Source organism: Bufo gargarizans, chromosome 1 (assembly GCF_014858855.1).
Source record: "Bufo gargarizans isolate SCDJY-AF-19 chromosome 1, ASM1485885v1, whole genome shotgun sequence".
NCBI classification, from domain to species: Eukaryota; Metazoa; Chordata; class Amphibia; order Anura; family Bufonidae; genus Bufo; species Bufo gargarizans.
Window position 1 is genome coordinate 227,808,129 of NC_058080.1, and position 19,474 is coordinate 227,827,602.

The 19,474-nt window shown below is 41.0% G+C and overlaps 1 protein-coding gene across 2 annotated transcripts in view; it reads left to right on the forward strand.

Moving 5' to 3' along the window:
• The first annotated feature begins 9,859 nt into the window (after positions 1–9,859).
• The window catches only part of LEF1 (lymphoid enhancer binding factor 1), a 116,815-nt gene continuing 107,200 nt past the window's right edge, over positions 9,860–19,474 (forward strand). For both annotated transcript variants that reach the window (XM_044269839.1, XM_044269921.1), the window contains exon 1: positions 9,860–10,554. In XM_044269839.1, the coding sequence (XP_044125774.1) occupies positions 10,339–10,554 (216 nt within the window). In that variant the 5' untranslated portion in view covers positions 9,860–10,338. The remainder of the gene's footprint in view (positions 10,555–19,474) is intronic.

The following is a 19,474-nucleotide window of genomic DNA, read 5'->3' on the forward strand; positions in this document are numbered from 1 at the left end:
TAGATTTTTAAAAACTGCTTTTTCTTTTTTTTACACTTTTTCATAGTTCCTCTAGAGAACTATAACAAGTAATCATAGACTCCAATGTATCTCGTTTTTTATCATAGAAGATGCCGTGGTCACATTTCACTACGACATGTGAAGGGTTATATGTCCATGATCGGTGTTACTGCCGGTCATGGACATTAGCCCTGAATGCCTGTTGTTTAAAACAGCAAGCACCCGGCGACAATGGTGCCCGCTGAACATGCGAGCGCCATATTTAAAGTCCCAACCATTGGCATATTTATATACGTAGGGCGGTCGGGAACGGATGAATAATCAGATTGTTATTGCACTTGACATAATCCACAACTACAAATGACTGATTACTATTACTGTATATCAATTTACAAGTAAAAATAAAAATATTGCCAACATGTTAACGAGGTGGATATTGTTTGCCATGATTAACCGGAGGAGGCCTATTAACCCCTTAAGGACCAGGCTCATTTTCACCTTAAGGACCAGGCCATTTTTTGCAAATCTGACCAGTGTCACTTTAAGTGCTCATAACTTTAAAACGCTTCGACTTACCCAGGCCGTTCTGAGATTGTTTTTTCGTCACATATTGTACTTCATGACACTGCTAAAATTGGGTCAAAAAAGTTAATTTTTTTGCATAAAAAAATACATTTTTTACCAAAAATTTTGAAAAATTAGCAAATTTCAAAGTTTCAGTTTCTCTACTTCTGTAATACATAGTAATACCCCCAAAAATTGTGATGACTTTACATTCCCCATATGTCTACTTCATGTTTGTAGCATTTTGGGAATGATATTTTATTTTTTGGGGATGTTACAAGGCTTAGAAGTTTAGAAGCAAATTTTGAAATTTTTGAGAAATCTTCAAAATCCCACTTTTTATGGACCAGTTCAGGTTTGCAGTCATATTGTGAGGCTTAGATAATAGAAACCTCCCAAAAATGACCCCATTCTAGAAACTACACCCCTCAAGGTATTCAAAACTGTTTTTTCAAACTTCATTAACCCTTTAGGTCTTCCACAAGAGTTGATGGCAGATGGAGAAACAATTTTGAAATTTCTATTTTTTGGAAAATTTTCCAATATAATCAATTTTTTCCAGGAGTAAAACAAGGGTTAACTGCCAAACAACACTCAAAATGGGTTGCCCTGATTCTGTAGTTTGCAGAAACACCCCATATGTGGTTGTAAACTACTGTTTGGCCGAACGGTAGCACATAGAAGGAGGGGAACACCATATGGGTTTTGGAAGGCAGATTTTGCAGGACTGGTTTTGTTTATACCATGTCCCATTTGAAGCCCCCTGTTGCACCCCTAGAATAGAAATTTCAAAAAAGTGACTCCATCTAAGAAAGTACACCCCTCAAGGTATTCAAAACTGGGTTTACAAACTTTGTTAACCCTTTAGGTGTTCCACAAGAGTTAATGGCAGATGGAGAAACAATTTTGAAATTTCTATTTTTTGGAAAATTTTCCAATATAATCAATTTTTTCCAGGAGTAAAACAAGGGTTAACTGCCAAACAACACTCAAAATGGGTTGCCCTGATTCTGTAGTTTGCAAAAACACCCCATATGTGGTCGTAAACTACTGTTTGGCCGAACGGTAGCACATAGAAGGAGGGGAACACCATATGGGTTTTGGAAGGCAGATTTTGCAGGACTGGTTTTGTTTATACCATGTCCCATTTGAAGCCCCCTGTTGCACCCCTAGAATAGAAATTTCAAAAAAGTGACTCCATCTAAGAAAGTACACCCCTCAAGGTATTCAAAACTGGGTTTACAAACTTTGTTAACCCTTTAGGTGTTCCACAAGAGTTAATGGCAGATGGAGAAACAATTTAGAAATTTCTATTTTTTGGAAAATTTTCCAATATAATCAGTTTTTTCCAGGAGTAAAACAAGGGTTAACTGCCAAACAAAACTCAAAATGGGTTGCCCTGATTCTGTAGTTTGCAAAAACACCCCAAATGTGGTCGTAAACTACTGTTTGGCTAAACGGCAGGACATAGAAGAAGGGGAACGCCATACGGTTTTTGGAAGGCAGATTTTGCTGGACTGGTTTATTTACACCATGTACCCTTTCAAGCCCCCTGATGCACCCCTAGAGTAGAAACTCCATAAAAGTGACCCCATCTAGGAAACTACGGGATAAGGTGGTTGTTGTTTTGGGACAATTTTTGGGGTAAATTAGATTTTTGGTTGCTCTATATTACTCTTTTTTGAGGCAATGTAACAAAAAAATTTAATTCTAAAATTGTTTCTACATTCGCTATTTAGTTTTGTGGAACACCTAAAGGGTTAACATAGTTTGTAAAGTAATTTTTGAATACCTTGAGGGGTGTAGTTTCTTAGATGGGGTCACTTTTTTGGAGTTTCTAGTCTAGGCTACATCAGGGGGGGCTTCTAATGGGACATGGTGTAAAAAAAAAAAACTGTCCATCAAAATCTGCCTTCCAGAAACCGTATGGAGTTCCCTTCGTTCTATGCCCTGCCGTGCGGCTATATAGCCATTTACGACCACATATGGGGTGTTTCTGCAAACTACATAATTGGGGCAATAAATGTTTAGTTTTGTTTGGCTGTTAACCCTTGCTTTATTACCGGCAAAATGGATTTAAATTTAAATTTTGCCCAAAAATAGGTGTTTTGGCACCGTTTTTATTTTATATTTTTAACACCGTTCATCCGAGGCGTTTGGTAAAAAGTTATTTTTATAGCGACGACTTTTACGCACGCGACGATGCCCAATATGTATGGCTCTCAGACTTTGGAGACACTAAGCAGGCATCCTAAAACTGCGGCCCTCCAGATGTTGTAAAACTACAATTCCCACCATGCCCTGATGATGGCTGTAGGTTGTCTGGGCATGCTGGGAGTTATAGTTTTACAACATCTGGAGGGCCGCAGTTTGAGGATGCCTGCACTAAAACTAATATTTTTTGGGGAAAGAAAAATAGTTTTCGTGTCTCCAAAGTCTGAGAGCCATAGTGTTTTATGTTCTCTAGTGAACTGTTGGGGATTATAAAAATTTAGTACTCCATGGAAGTGTGATACTCCCTGAAGCAATCGATAATGCAGAGGCCCGGATGATCGGGGCACGTGTCACATTGAGTTGTGGTGTCCTTCCGTATCCCCCTCTTGTGACACACTCTGCACTTTTTTTGGGTTCGTCCCTTCTTTCCAGTATGGGGGACCACACCTGGAAAGTGTTGGCCAGGGACGATCCGGGTGCCTCCAGTTCCCGAGGTACTCCGGCCTGCTCTTTCCCGGTCCGAAAAGATCAGGTCTTTGAGGACTGCCTCATAGAATTGGAGGAATGTCCCTGTGCTGCCAGCGCTTCGGGATAGTACAAAAGAGTTGTACATGGCAACCTGCACCATGTAGACCGCAACTTTTTTGTACCATGCCCGGGTTTTGCGCATGGCGTTATATGGCGTGAGGACTTGATCAGAGAGATCAACTCCTCCCATATACCGATTGTAGTCGACGATACAATCGGGCTTGAGGACCGTTGCCGCGGTACCTCGCACAGGGACTGGGGTGGTGCTGTTACTGTGGATTGTGGACAGCATAAGGACATCCCTCTTGTCCTTATACCTGACCAGCAACAGGTTTCCACTGGTAAGTGCACGGGTCTCACCCCTGGGGATAGGTACCTGGAGGGGGTAGGCAGGGAGGCCGCGTTGATTTTTCCGCACGGTCCCACAAGCGAACGTGGATCTGGCGGCAAGGGACCTGAACAAGGGAATGCTGGTATAAAAGTTGTCCACGTACAAGTGGTAACCCTTATCCAGCAGTGGGTACATAAGGTCCCACACGAGTTTCCCGGTAACACCCAGAGTGGGGGGACATTCTGGTGGTTGAATCCGGGAATCTCGCCCCTCGTACACACGAAATTTGTAAGTGTACCCTGAGGTACTCTCACAAATTTTGTATAGCTTCACGCCATACCTCGCCCGCTTTGTGGGAATGTATTGGCGGAAACTGAGTCTCCCCTTGAACGCAACGAGAGACTCATCAACCTGCGACCTCCCTTCCAGGTACGTAGGCCTGCTGAAATGTGGCCCCAAAGTGATCGATGACCGGCCGTATCTTGTACAGCCGGTCATAGGCAGGATCACCTCGGGGTGGACATGCTGCATTATCGGAATAATGCAGACATTTCCGGATGGCCTCAAACCGGTGACGTATCATGACCATACTGTACAGTGGGGTCTGGTACAGGACGTCCCCACTCCAGTATTGCCTGACACTGGGTTTTTGGACTAGACCCATATGCAGCACGAGGCCCCAAAATGTCCTCATTTCGGCTGCACTGACCGGCGTCCAGCCACCGGGTCTAGCCAAAACTGAGCCTGGGTTTTGAGCGACGAACTGTTGGGCGTACAGATTCGTCTGCTCCACCATCAAATTCACCAGTGGGTTACTGAAAAAAAAACTAAAAAAGTCTATTTCAGTAAACCCCACTGTGGGAATCTGGATTCCAGGATTGCCAGCGAAATCCGGAATCTCAGGCTCAAAGTCCACTGGGGGACACCAGCTAAGTTCATCGGCAGGGGGCTCCGGTGAACTTATTTGGTGGGCCGGGAAACCAGTACGAACCCCAGGGCGGCTCGTACTAGGGTGGGCCACAGGATCCCTAGCATGTGTGGCCCCTGGCTCCGCCTGGCGGCGTCTCCGCTGCCTTGGTGGCTCATCGTCATCCGATGATGATGAGGAGGATGCGGATGACAAAAGGAACGTGGGGTCATCCTCATCCTCACTGGGGCTCTCAGAGTCGGAGGCAATCTGGGCATATGCCTCCTCGGCCGAGAACACCCGGCGGGCCATGGGTGTGTGTGTGTGCGTGTGTATGTGCGTGCGTGTAAACCTTTATTCTATGTGCGTGTGTGTGGGGGCACGGGTGTTCACGTACTAAAAAGTCCAGGCAAAAAAAAGTGTTAGGAAAAAAAAAAAAAAAAAAGTTCAAACTTGCTGATCTGCGGTTCAACGCTGATCAGCGGTCGGTGGGGTGGTGGGGCGGGCGATGCGCTAACAGTGGACGGACGCTAAAAAGTGCCGGCCAGTCAGCGCACGCAGAAAAAAAAAAAAAGTGGTGGTGGGGGAAGGGTCTGGTGGTGGGGGGAGGGGGTTGGTGGGGGGGGGCTGGTGGTGGGGGGGGGGGGGGGGCGGGTGGTGGGGGGGATGCGGGGGGGGCAAGTGGCAGGGGGGGTCTGGGGTCTGAAAGTTGAAAAAAAAAAGTTTGGAATAAATGTGCTTTTTTTTTTTTTTTTTTTTTTCTAACTTTTCCCTTCTATCCCTGCCTAAAGGTGCCTCTCCCTCACTGACCCTAACCTACCTGGGTGGCGATGGGTGCAGGAGGGTGATGGATGCCGATTTAGGGGGACACAGGAGCTGGTGCTGGACGATGCTGCACGGTCAGGGTGCTGGACAGGAAGAGGAGGGGAGAGAGGAGCGCAGGAAGTTTGAATCTCGCGCCTCTCTCCCCTGCACCAATCAGCACCCTGGACAGCGGCGTTCAGCACCAGGGCCAGCTCCGCCTCTGCAAATCCTCGGACTGCGATTGGTGGTGTAAAATTACGCCACCGATCGCAGTCTTTTTCCGGTTCATCGGGTCACAGGACACCCGAATGGACCGGAAACGCAGAAAACCGCAGGTCTGAATTGACCTGCGGTTTTCTGCGATCGCCGATACGGGGGGGTCCAATGACCCCCCCCTGCGTTGTTACGGGATGCCGGCTGAATGATTTCAGCCGAAATCCCGTTTCGATTAACCCCCGCGGCGCCGGAATTCAGATTTTAAGTCAGGACGTACCGGTACGTCCTCGGTCCTTAAGGACTCGGGAAATAGGGCGTACCGGTACGTCCTCGGTCCTTAAGGGGTTAAAAAGACAGGTTACAGATTAAGCTCTTGCTTATGATGTGCCATTTACAAATGATGACATATCTCTGATCAAAATATTTTAAATTATTGTAAAATAAAACCACCAACAATGCATCCCATTCATAATTTGCACATTTTTCTAGGCCTACATAAGCTTCATAAGCATTGAATTCAGCCACTGCTTATTCAGTGCCCATGTTACATGTGAGATCAAAAGATCATATTTGTTCATAATGCAATGTGTTCTACGGTTTTCAGTAATTTAGTTTTTACTCTGGTTCTCCAAAGAAATTTATAATAATAAATAGAATAGTATAGCTACAATCTGTAATAAATTGTTAAATATATGAGTACAAAACTATGAAATATTGCTGTAGATTTGGAACACACAAATAAAAAAGTTTAAAAAAAATTGTAAAAATTAAATAAACAAAGTCTAAATACAAAATTGAAATATGCCTATTGCAGATGAGTAGAGAAACGTCATGGTTTTTGGGCTATTACTATTATTTGTTAGTCACATACTCAATTTCTTACAGATCTGGCTCAAGCGCAGATGTGATTTAAAAGGAAACGGCTTTAAAAAAAAGTATTTTGATGTCTGTTTCCCTCCAGCTTTTTCCTTTCCTGCTCTCATAATAATCAGCATCCTTTCCTACCCCCCTTATCATTCTAATCTCCTCCTCCCTCCAATATTCCTGCAGGTTTGTGTTGTCTACAGTTAAAGCTGGCATGCTGGCGAGGTTTCCTGAGCCCATGTAGTAGACATAAATCATTTTACTCTTTTATAGAAGAAAAAAACTGGGGATGAGGGGAAGAAATGGGAGTGGGATAACACGCTGCCCACATGAAAGAGTTAGGAGATAGGGGAGGCTACAGCCCACAGCATCTCTTGTAATGAAGCCTCAAGTCTTCTGCTCAGTCTAGAATAAACACCCTGCAGTCTTATAACTTCCTCTCTACTAAAAGCAAGAAAACAAACCTGAAATCCATTAGTCCACACAGCTCCATGGAGCAGGCAACAGACACAGTGACTCTTCACATGGTCCAACCAGAAAGGCACTGGGAACATGATTTTATATAGCAACGTCTCCTTCTGTGGTGCTGTACAATGTGATGCAAGAGAGGGAAAACTGTCCCTGCAAATAGGGTTCAAACCCTAACAGGATACACTGAGAGATCCCTGCCCTTATGAGCTGACAGTCTAAAGGGGTCTTGATGGGGGGAGTGAGGGGACATGGTTATTTGTCCTTACTAATAAATTGTAAACTCAGATATTGATGATACATCATGGTGAATCCCATGCTGGTCCTGGGTACATGGTGGAGCTGGTTGTATGTGATTTGGGAAAATATTACATTGTTCTTATTGACAATGTACAAGAAGAAAGCCTGATGAGCAATCCCCCCCCCCCCCCCCCCCAACCAGTTCACCAAGTGCTGAGATTTAGGATTAACTCTTTAGATCACAGACCTCTCAGCCCTCTCTGACAGTTTTTTTTTTATGAAACGACTAATGGAAACAATGTTTCAAATCAAAATAAATATTACTTTGCCAATATTACATGCTGTTGGCTCAGAAGAGTCAGGTCTGTAGAATATATTTAGAATATGCAGGAAATACAAAATGAGAGGTTTCTGCTGTCTGGTTATTATCTGGCTATATATATATTCTCCATTATATAAATATTCTCTATTCTATCTATTTAATATCTATCTTCTTTATTCTATATATCTACCTACCTGTATCTATCTGTTCTCTATTCTATCTATCTATTCTGTCTGTCTATCTATGACTATCTATCTATAGTATCGATCTGTTCTCTATCTAATCTATATATATATATATATATATATATATATATATCTCTATTAAGTGTCTTCTCTATTATATCTATCTTCCTCTATATTCTATTTATGTATCTATCTAGATCTCCATTAACTCTATTGCTCTATCTATTATATCTATCTATCCATCTATATCTCTATTAACTCAATTTATCTGCTACATCTATCTTCTCTATTATATCTACCTTCCTCTATATTCTATTATATATCTATATAGCTATCTATCTATCTATCTATCTATATCTCTATTAACTCAATTTCTCTGTTATATCTATCTTCCTCTATATTCTATTATCTATCTATATATATATCTATTAACTTAATTTCTCTGTGATATCTGTCTTCAGTATTAAATCTATCTTCCTCTCCATCAGTGGATAAAATGCAGTATATCTGCTATCTGTCCTCTGTGAAGCAGCCTTGATGGTTATATTTGGGGGGTACCTTGGCACACAGCCTGCCCCCGTCTCACCATTGTCCTGTGCCTTCCTCCGCCTGCAGTGCAGTCTGGGCAGGGAAAAGGTGCTCTAAAAATTACTATGCAAATCCAAGCAATTAGCATGAGGAGGGGGGGGGGGGGGGGTAGGATTTACACAGGCAAAATGTGTGATTCCTGCTAATGTGTCACCAACTTCCAGATACCCAGCTTGCCCCTATCTTGTCACTTTCCACACCAGAGAAGGTCGCTCGTAGTTGGCAGATTCGTGGTTAAACGATGTGATCGAGAGCGATGCGGTCGATAACTCCTCAGATTGTTGCAACTACACAACGTTATTATTCCTATGAGCCTGAATCTGTATGAGATCGGTGACCGCCAGGTGTGGTTGGCATGAGGTGCATCCCTCTATGTGCAGGGCATGCCAGTGAGTGAGCTCACCTCAACTTCTCAGAAGACATTCTCCTGGAGGAGCCCAGAGACCGAGCAGCAGGCTTCTCTGTGCCCAGCATTATTCCAGAGGGATCTAGAGGGTCTTATTTCTGTTTGATCTCAGCTTAGAGTCACCCAGCATCCGAGTATTAGACAGCTCCCTGCTGCCTGCCCGAGAGTCTGCCATTGTAATGTGTGGTGCTGGAAAACCTCGAAATGACTAGAAATTCGGGTTTATTGCTTATATATATATTATATATAGGGATGCAATATATATAAAATGATGTAATGCCTCGAAATGGACTCTAGAAATACGTTTATTGTATATATATATATATATATATATATATATATATATATAGTGACATAATGTATAGAAATGTGTTTATTGCATATATATATTCATATATAAATATATATATATAGATATATATATATATATATATAGTGATGTAATATAACGAAATGGAATATAGAAGTACATGATTATTGAATATATATATATTTATAGTGATGTAATATATAGAAATGTGTTTATTGTTTTAATATATATATATATATATATGTATATATATATATATATATGTATATATATATATATAATATATATACAAATGGAATCTAGAAATACATGTTTATAGCCTATATATATAATGTAATTCATAGAGATGCAAGATAGAAATGTGAGATATATATATATATATATAATATAAAATGAAATATAGAAATGCATGATTATGTGTTTGTGTGTGTGTATATATATATATATATATATATATATATATATAATGGTATTTATTTATATATGGTTGTATGTGGTATAATGATGAGGCTTCTGGTTGAGAACTGATATTTGGCAGCTGGGGGTCCTGCATGGTCCACACAGGACATGTACACCTGCCCCACTTATTAGATCTTTCTCCTGTGTTTCCCTTAATTGCAGTTATTAGGAGGATTTCATTTTGGACAGTGTTGTTCTGCCTCCCCCTCCCTGGTGTGATCTTGTCCCCTCCTGCCCCTTCATTTGCTGAGCTGGTGTGTGTCTGCTTCCCTCCTCTATCAGCAGGCTGTCAATCAGAGAGCGGCTTCTCTTTCATCTCCTTCCACCGCCTCCTCCTCCCCTCCAGCAGACAGAGAGGGAGCGGGTGAGAGGGGGAGGGAGGGGGGCACAGGAGGAGGGGGATGTTAAAGTTACATTACACAAACACACAGGGAGAACACAATCCCACCCAGAGCTAGAGCAGGACATCTACCAGGGTCTACGGGACAACGTGATGGAGTAACCTGGGGATTGTGGGGTGGCAGACACTGGAGGTCCATACTGACCCCCAGAGAGCAACAAAGAGGGATCAGTCCTGCGCTGGTGGTTGGAAGTTACTTCTCAGACATCCTCCTGGTCTACTCAGCCCTGAGTCACCGCAATCTTACTCACAGTCACAACAAACTTTTGTCTGCTCTCTGCCGCCTTCCATGTGAGGCTTACAAAGGAGAAGAAAGTTTGGATAGTGACACCAGAAGCTTGTCCTCAGGATCGCAGAGCGCAAGGTGAAGCCTGGAGAAGCAGGGAGTAAGGAGAAACTTCTCAGGAGCTGGACCTCTACAGCCTGGATACAGGGATTTGCTGGGTCTGATCAGGTTGGGGGAGATTGGGCATTTTCTTGTGTGATTTCCGATCCTCTGGGCACAGTAGTGGTGTCCTCTCCTGTCACAGCCATGCCTCAGCTCTCTGGAGCAGGGGGAGGCAATGGTGGTGGAGACCCTGAGTTATGTGCCACTGATGAGATGATCCCATTCAAGGATGAAGGAGATCCTCAGAAGGAGAAGATCTATGCCGAGATCAGCCACCCTGAGGAGGAAGGAGACCTGGCAGACATCAAGTCTTCTCTGGTGAATGAGACTGAGATCACTCCTAGCAGCAACAGCCATGAGGTAATTACAAGTCATAGTCCTGGGAGACACCTGGGGGCTCATGGGGAGGGCTGCTCATGTTAGCAGGCATTTTCTTGGAAAATCCAAAGTCCACAAGTGCTTACAACTACATGTACCTAGTACTAATTAATAGTAAAGAGGATAGTTCTAGACCACTGTGTTAGGTCTCCAGTGTGGGTATGGTCTTTATGTGTTAGATATAGAATTTTATATACTGGTGTGGTTGGTGCCAGCTTTCTATGTATAATGAATTAATACATTGATTATGTATTGTTTAGGAAACCTTATGGCCAAACAGTTAACATACACATTACAAAGTTATGTCCAGAATCAAGTTGATGACAGTTGTCATTCTAAACACATATCAGTAGTCACAATATAATTGCGGTAAGAGAATGAAGTAAATCCAGGGTCTAACCCACCAAGTTCCCACTGCTGGCCAGAAATAGGGTTTACTAACACATGTGCTCAGAAAAAGTCTATCATATCCCTATAGCTAGGTAATACATGTTCCCAAGACTTTTCAGAGTCTGCTTGCTGAAGATCATCTACCTGAAGACCAAGCACCCTTTTTTCTGCATGTGATTTGCCAGATTTTTATTAAAACCACACAGTCTTCACAAGAAGTCTAGTATAGTTCCAAAGGGGACACAATGATTTGAAGGGCTCTTGCAGTACATTTTATAATCTACTCATTCATTAGTTTTTCCAAAATCTTCAGGATTGGCATTTCTAGAAAAAATAATTTTGTGTTCTCACTCTTTGTTTTCTCAATGACCTTCTTTGAACTAGGTTCCTCTTTGGCCTTAGCATGTGTTACCTCCATTCACAATGTGAGAAGTGATGATGATGCATTTTAATGGCATATGAAAACTAATAAAGCATCTATACAACATCCCTTCCCATCCCTTTTTATAAAATGTTGACAGGTCTAGACAGTTATTGCCATAAGAATGTTGGACTTATGCTGTTGAGGTGATCTCTAAACATGTGGTATCAATAGAAAGTATAGCATTGTCAATCATACAGCTTGGCATTTGGCCCTGTTAAGTGTTGTTACATATTTGGCACATTGTTGTGATGAATTGCTCTCTATTATCCAGTGATGTCTATTTCAACATCATTTTAAAAGATTGCAGTGTGCAGCCATTTTAATCCAATGGTGAAAATGTGCGACAGCTAATGTGTGTATAATAGTTGAAGAGAAAACAGGAAGCAACAGTTTGCCATAGCTGTGTAAATGAGCAGTGGCTGACCACAGGCCACTGTCTCTAATGTGATGGGCAGACAGCAGTTCCAGGGGAAGGGGTTAATTTGACCTGGGGTAGAAATGTTGGAAGTGTAGATCTTCCCATTATACCATTTTAATACAAATGTTCCTAATCTCCATGGTCTTCGTAGAATTTTTGAATTGTATTCTACAACTAATAAATTTCATTATGATGCCTAGATTTTTTTAAAACTTTTTTCTATTTTTCTCACTTTAGTAATAGTTATAAATTTATAATAGCCAGACTTTAAAAAAATCACAGCAAATGGGAGACAAATGATCCAACCTCTCATTTATTCAGCAGACTGCCCATGTTTATGTCTATCATTTATCGATATGACCACGGATTTCTTTTTCCGAACCATATATGTTTAACGCATCGAAGACCAAATTTTGATTCACGTTGAAAATCATCATCAATGTTCTTCCAATTCTTTTATTAATGTAAAACAAAATAGTTGTTTGTCATTTTCAGAAATTGAGCCTGAGATCTCCTTGTTGTGTGTGGGCCATACCATCCTGTAGGTATAGTCCTGGTACTTGGACTTCTTAGCCATACAGTTTTCCTACTGGGTGAAGACACAGACCTTACATATGTGCACAGAAAATCCTGTGTGCAGCCATGTCAGGGGCCAATGATGTTACTGGAGTGGGACAGACTTAGGAAATTGAACTCATGTGGTGTCATAAGTTTATGTAACAGCCTGTAATTGCTGCATTGCATATTCAGGACACTTGTCATTTAAACTAATTGTTTCCCAGCAACTGAAAGGGCAACACACAGATGACTGGAGACTCTCTTATCTCTTCATGTTCTGTGTCTGCTTTCTTTTGCCTGTATGTAAACTTTTCCTAGCCTATCTAATCTAAGATTAACCCCTGTAACACTATAGCCCTGCCCCAGCCCTTTGAATTTGGTTTAATTTGACGCATTCCTGGGAGCTCCCCATGAGATCAGGCTGTGTGGAGATTATATATATATATATATATATATATATATATAGCTAATTAGAGCAAGGCAAGTGGTGATTGAGTAGATGGCTTTCACTTTTTATGCATGACGGAATAACCCCTCCCTCTCCTTGATGGCACAAAAAAAGACACCAGTCAGGCACCATAAGGCCATGTCCAGACAGAGGAGAAAGTACACAGGAGTCCCGTGGCCTCCTGTGAAGTTTCAATGAGCCAAACATATGTCATGAACTCTAGGATTAATTAGTCTTTCATTGTGTTATTGACATCACACGTCTTAGAAGAATTGGCCTAACAAGAGCTAATTAATCCCCTATTCAAAATGTTATATCTTGAGGCCTATATATTGAAAATGCAATTGACATGCAAATAGCGACCCATTAAAATTGTTTTGTTCTAGATCCTAACATTTTTATATGTCGTAGGCAGTGGAGAGTGTCATAAAGAGCTATACAGATAGTATACAGTTATACAGGCTAGTGGCTCCTCCAGTTGACTGTATATTGGTCCAACAGTTTATGACCAATATACAAATTGCTTCATTATTGTTATACTATATATTTGTGCCACCGATAGACGTCTTTGTCTGTGCAAGTCAACCAACGGTGGGAAGTCTATTTCCAAATGGCTTCAATATAGGGAGGATTAGGTTAGCAGTGATAGATCCCTTCACATTGACTGTTATGTAGGGTTTAGTCATAATGTCCACAAACCTGTGGACATCCTGTAAACCTATCGCTTCACTTGTAACACCTCAGATCTGAAATTCTAATTACAATACAAATCCTCTTCACCACGTTGATATAGGTGTGAATTATAGCATTTTTATTTTCGCATACAAGACAGATAGTTGGCTTTTTAGGTGAATTTTAACCTCGTTGGTACCAGATGCATAATGCTGGTCCTCTCATAGAGGTAAATGTTCTTGCTGAAAGAAGGCTCTTGTGCTCACAATTGGGCTGTCATCACTTAAGGTTCCCTATAGCCAGCTGTGTTCAGCATAGGCAGAGCAGACTGCGGTTGAAGCCACATTAAGTGAAGGGTACATTGGCATATTTTGCAAACATGCACTCACAGATAAGTGTGCCCACCCAGAGATGCTGCCATTTTTCCTTCCCCATGTCTAATATTACACAATTATAGTCAGCAGATGAAAACCTCAAAAAGAATGGATTTTAATAAGAAAATTATTTAACCCATGCAGATATTTTACAACATAAAAAAAATATTGATACAGTATCATTGTAAGCTGAATACTGAACACGTAGAAACCCCATATCTCATTATTTTACATTTTTGCATCAATATAGGAAGAAAATATTACTTTGATTTATTATTATGTTATTTTGTATTCATTGTAATTGGGAATTTAAGACTGCATAAATGATAGAAGTCTTGTCACAGACATGCAGGCGCCTTGTGGTGACGATACCAGCCGAGGGATCCAGCATGATCAGTGAACGTACATAGTACAAAATTATTTAGCTTTAAGAGAATATGATTTATTTTTTATATTAAAATGCTTTGTCTATTGTAGAATAATTAGCTGACTGCTCCTTGCAGATACTCTACATTCATTACTTCATCACGGGGGCTTTAGGAGATGATTGTGGTCCTCACATTCCATATTACTTTCTTTGAAAACCTTAATGTGATCTTTGTATTTCCTTAATGTCAAAGTTCGAATGAAACGGTTGTGGTTGTGCGAACGCGCAATTCTTTTATCTAGACCTGGGATAATAAATGTAACACTCACCATCTAAATATAATATTCAGTTGAAGACTTTTACTTAAATCCTGCAATTGTTGATAAAGAGATGTCTACGCAGAACGCAACCACATTTCTCAACTATAGTAAATGTATCATATTAACTATAAATACACCGACAATGAAAGTTTTATTTCTCCATTTAAATATTTATGTTATGCACTTATATAGTGCCTTACAGACATTAGCTTCACACTGACCCCAATGGGGCTCACAATCTAAGTTCCCTATCAGTATGTCTTCGGAGTGTGGGAGGAAATCAGAGTACCCGGAGGAAACCCACACAAGCACAGGGAGAACATACAAACTCCATGCAGATGTTCTCCTTGGTCAGATACGAACCTAGGACCACAGCGCTGCAAGGCACCAGTGCTAAGCATTGAGCCACCGTGCTGCCCAATATATATATATATATTTAATTTATTTTAATTTTATTTTTTGTCAGTGTGATATTAGCGAGTAATGCATATGAGCAGACCGGTTAATCCCAAAGAAACATGTTCCCATTGGTTAGACACAAGTTTGTTACTGTAGACACACAGGTTAATAAACACACATTTTATTGGCCTATTTATCTTCGTACCCATGGCAGCTTTTAGAAAACGCCCTCATTCAAATCAGTCTGCTGACACTCTTCTTTTTGTAGTTAACGCTTGTTCAGATAAGTCATCTCTATGCCTGTTTGCTGGATATAAACTGGCTGACTTTGTCACTTGTCCAGACTAATGTCTAAGGACCCTGTTGATCTATGGTCCTTTTTACATGGGCCGATAATCTGCCCGTAAACGATTTTTGATAGGCCATATAGCATGTCAGTCAGTGTTCATTTACAATTATCATACAGTATGGTAACATAGAATAGTTTTATTAGTTTGATTGTTTGTCGCCATGCAGGTTGCATATGGTCAGCAGCAGATCCCCTGCCTACATGAGGTGTGCTGCCAACCAGAAATGTTATTTATGCCCACATAGAAGATGCAATGAACAACAAATTAGCGTTTGCTTGCTTGTCTGCTGACTGCTGGCCATATTTATACGTGGCAATGATCGGGGATAAATGCTCATATGCTCAATCATTGGACCATGTAAAAGTGTCTTGTAGGAACATTCGGGTGATCATTGGGTTGTCTTAACACCACAACAGTCAACTGACAAATTCACATTTCTGTTGGACGTCTTAACCATCTTTCTGAAGCTGCATGTACTCAGATTTCTGCCCCGTCAGACTCGTCTTAGGCCCCTTTTATGTCGGCAGATGATCAGGTCAATTATTGGGAATTAATGACTCATGTGAACACTCTTGCCTAAAAATTGTCTTTCTGATTGCCTGTTTGCAGTTGGGTTAGATTTTTCCCCCCTAAAATGTGGAAAATTGGCTTCTACCTCATGTTTTTTTTTTTGCCTTCCTCTGGATAGACTTTGCAGGATAACAGGCTTAACTGGATGGACAGATGTCTTTTTTTCAGCCTTACAAACTATGTTACCAGGTAAAGGGCCCTTTACGCAGGCCGAGAATCGGCTAGATAATCATAGGAACGCTTATTAGCGATTATCTGGTGGTGTAAAGGTGCTGCCCATGAACAAGCGAAATGCTAAATCATCATATGCCGGCAGCAGATTGTGGTGTCTAAAGAGCGATCGGCTGTCGGCAAACAATGATTCTGTATGGGGATGAGAGATGGCATTATCGATCACTCCTCACCATACTGTGGAGGAGATTGCCGCATGTAATAGCAGCGGTTTCCTACACTGATGAGCAGGCGCTTGCCAGGAAGAAATGCTTCCTTCCCGACAATCGCCTGCTAAATTGTCCCGTGTAAAGGGACCTTTGCTTAAAATTGACCTGCAAAAATGTGTCATCAATCAGCCAAAAAAGAAAAAAAATGCTCATTGCTCAGCTCATTTGATCATTTACACATGCATGAAAATGTGTAAAGAGGGGAAGTGCTTCCAACATAGTGTAAAGTATGGGTGACAAACGATCGCAGTAAAGATCGTTCATCCCCTGTGCATTTTCCATTGGTTTGTGTAAAGATCTTTTAAGCAAGTGCCAGTTGACTGGTGTTAAATCTGTCTGTGCTCGTTATGGCTCAGAATCAGCCGTGGGAAAGGACCCACCCCTACAGATGATGAAATTGATCTCAGTTAGCCGTTCAAACCAACAGATATTTTATGAGGAGAGATCCAATTCTCTTGATCCTCATCCTAAAACAAATTCTTTCGACTCCCCAGTGAAATGTTCTTTTGGATCTCTTTCAGAAATGGTTTACATGCTTCAATTATTGTCACTGGCATGAAAATTGTTAGATGTATCAGATCTGTTTTCTGGCAGATGAGACAGATTTCAATTAGTTCAAGGTGGGTCAATGATCGGGAACAAATGTTTGTATGAACAGTCATTTGCCTGATCATTGCCTTGTGTTAACATGTTCCTGATCACCTGACAAATGAGGTGAACGCATCTTTTATGTGGGATTACAAATCATTGCTTGTAGGCAGCACATTGGTCCAGTAATACAGGGTATGAGCTGCCGACAAATGCAAACTGTATGGGGAATGAACGATAATGTTCACATGGAAATGGCACTTAATGAGTGGCAGTCGAAGTACTATATTCAGTGTTTGTTAACATGCTGAAAATCTGAACATGTAGATGAGCCTAAAAGGGGTTCTCCAGGAATTAAGAAAAAAAAAATGAAAATACTTACATATAACTATATTATAAATATGGTCCTAAATACCTATCATTAGTTAAATGGCTTGTTTTGTCTAGAAAGCTATCATCAGGGGGTGGGGGGTGGGGGGAATGGCCGCCACCCTATTACTAAACACAAAATCTGTCCTAATCACACAGCAGGACAAATAACTTCAGAACACTGAGGTAAAAAACTGCCTTAGCCTCCTCTCTGCTTTATTTATCAGTTCATGAGGAGACATGAAGTACAGAGAGGAGGGTGGGGGTATGGCTAATGAGCAGCACTTGTATGCAGTCTCCATTACCACATTCTGCCCTGTCCATCCTTTCTGTACTTCATGTCTCCTCATGATCTCCATTCTTACAGAAATTCAGATGAAGATCATATCAGCTGTATTCAGGATCATAATCCCTGACAAGCAGAGCAGAGAGGAGGCTGAGGCAGCTCTTTACCTCAGTGTTGTGAAGTAACTTGTCCTCCTGTGTGATTAGGACAGTTGTTTGTGTACTAATAGGACTGCGGCCATTTTGTTTCTCCTGATGATTGCGCCATAGACAAAACTAGCCATTACAACTAATGAAAGGTATTTGGGAATATACTGTATTTTTTGCCGTATAAGAGACACCTAGGTTTTAGAGGAGGAAAATAAAAAAGTTTATATTTTTCATCAAACCTCAGCTCCTCAGCCCCAATCAGACCCCGATGTTAATCAAATCTTAGCTTAGAGCCCCAACCCGACCCCCAATGTTAATCAGACCTCAGCTAAGAGCCACAATCAGACCCCCAATGTTAATGACACCTCAGCTCAGCCCGCCAATGTTAATAAGGCCCCCAATCAGACCCCCAATGTTCAAAAAATTATACTAAAGTAATATTTAAGTATTTTCATTTTCTTAATTCCCAGAGAACCCCTTTAATAGCCTTTAACAATGACTGATTGTCAGCCGAGAGGAATGTTTGTTTCCAATCATAGGCTGGAGCAAAGGGTCTGCAGATCAGACAACAAACTAGCAAACACTTGTTTTATCTTGATTAGATTATTCAAGCTGGCATTATCTTTCATCGGCAGCACATCTTCCCATGTGGGACATCAACAATAATGTAAATGAACGGCACAAATGTTCCAGTCATTCATGTAGCCATTTGTTCGGTGAAGGTCCTTACTAGTAATGTGTCATCAGAAAATGACCTATTGTAAAACATATTTTTAAAGAATTGTTGATGATTTTATTGTTAATTTTACAAGTCAATATCTATATTTAAACAAAAAAACATAAATTCAACTGGCTACTAAGCCTAATAATAGATGCCACTTCTTTGTCTGTACAGATTACTTTTCTGCAGTTATCTGCTGATCTATCATTCTAATCCTGCCTGTAATTTATATCACCTCTGTGTATAGATAAGACAGGATCCTCCATTTACAATAGGTGATTGTCTAAGCTTATCTATTCTTTCCTTGTACAATGACCTCTGCACAGGTAACAGCGCATGCCTAGAAGACTCTCCCATACAAGTCAATAGGGTCAGCGCCAGACTATTATGTTTATGGCCCATGTGGCTGCCGTAAAGCAATTTTCTAAATGCTGTTAAGAACAGCTCAGGCAAGATGGCCGGCCCCATAATCACATTCAGGAAATGGAATTAAAAAATCGGCTTTCTGTATAATTTGTAAGCTTAGGTTGTCTGTGGCAACTTAGTTTAATTTAGTTTTACTTGGCTACAAATTTTTTGAATGATGAGAAAGGTCCTGTGACAGGACTGAAACGTTGCTGCTGTAAACATGGGCGAATAAATAACTCTTTTAATTTCATCATTATTTGGAGTGCTCTGATTGTTCTTATGTTTTTGGGATCTTGAATCACGATCGTGTATGCTGGCACCCTGACTTTTTGCTCTTTTTGGATCATGCTGCCTTATTTTTGCTACACTGAACGATATCATGGATACATTTTTATTCATTTTAAATTCTGAAAGGACTTTCTCCAATATAATGTTTTATGACCCACTGATAAAGCACGTTATAACACATTTATCTCAAAGATGGACGATTTGTTATGGACCTTTTATATGAGCTGATGAATTGGCTGAACCAGAGTTAAATGAACGATCAGTTTGTTGGTAACATATCCCCAGTTTACACAGGAAGATGTGCTGCTGATAAGGGATCACTTAAAAACTGCGATCAATGACTGGGAACGGATGTTCATTGGG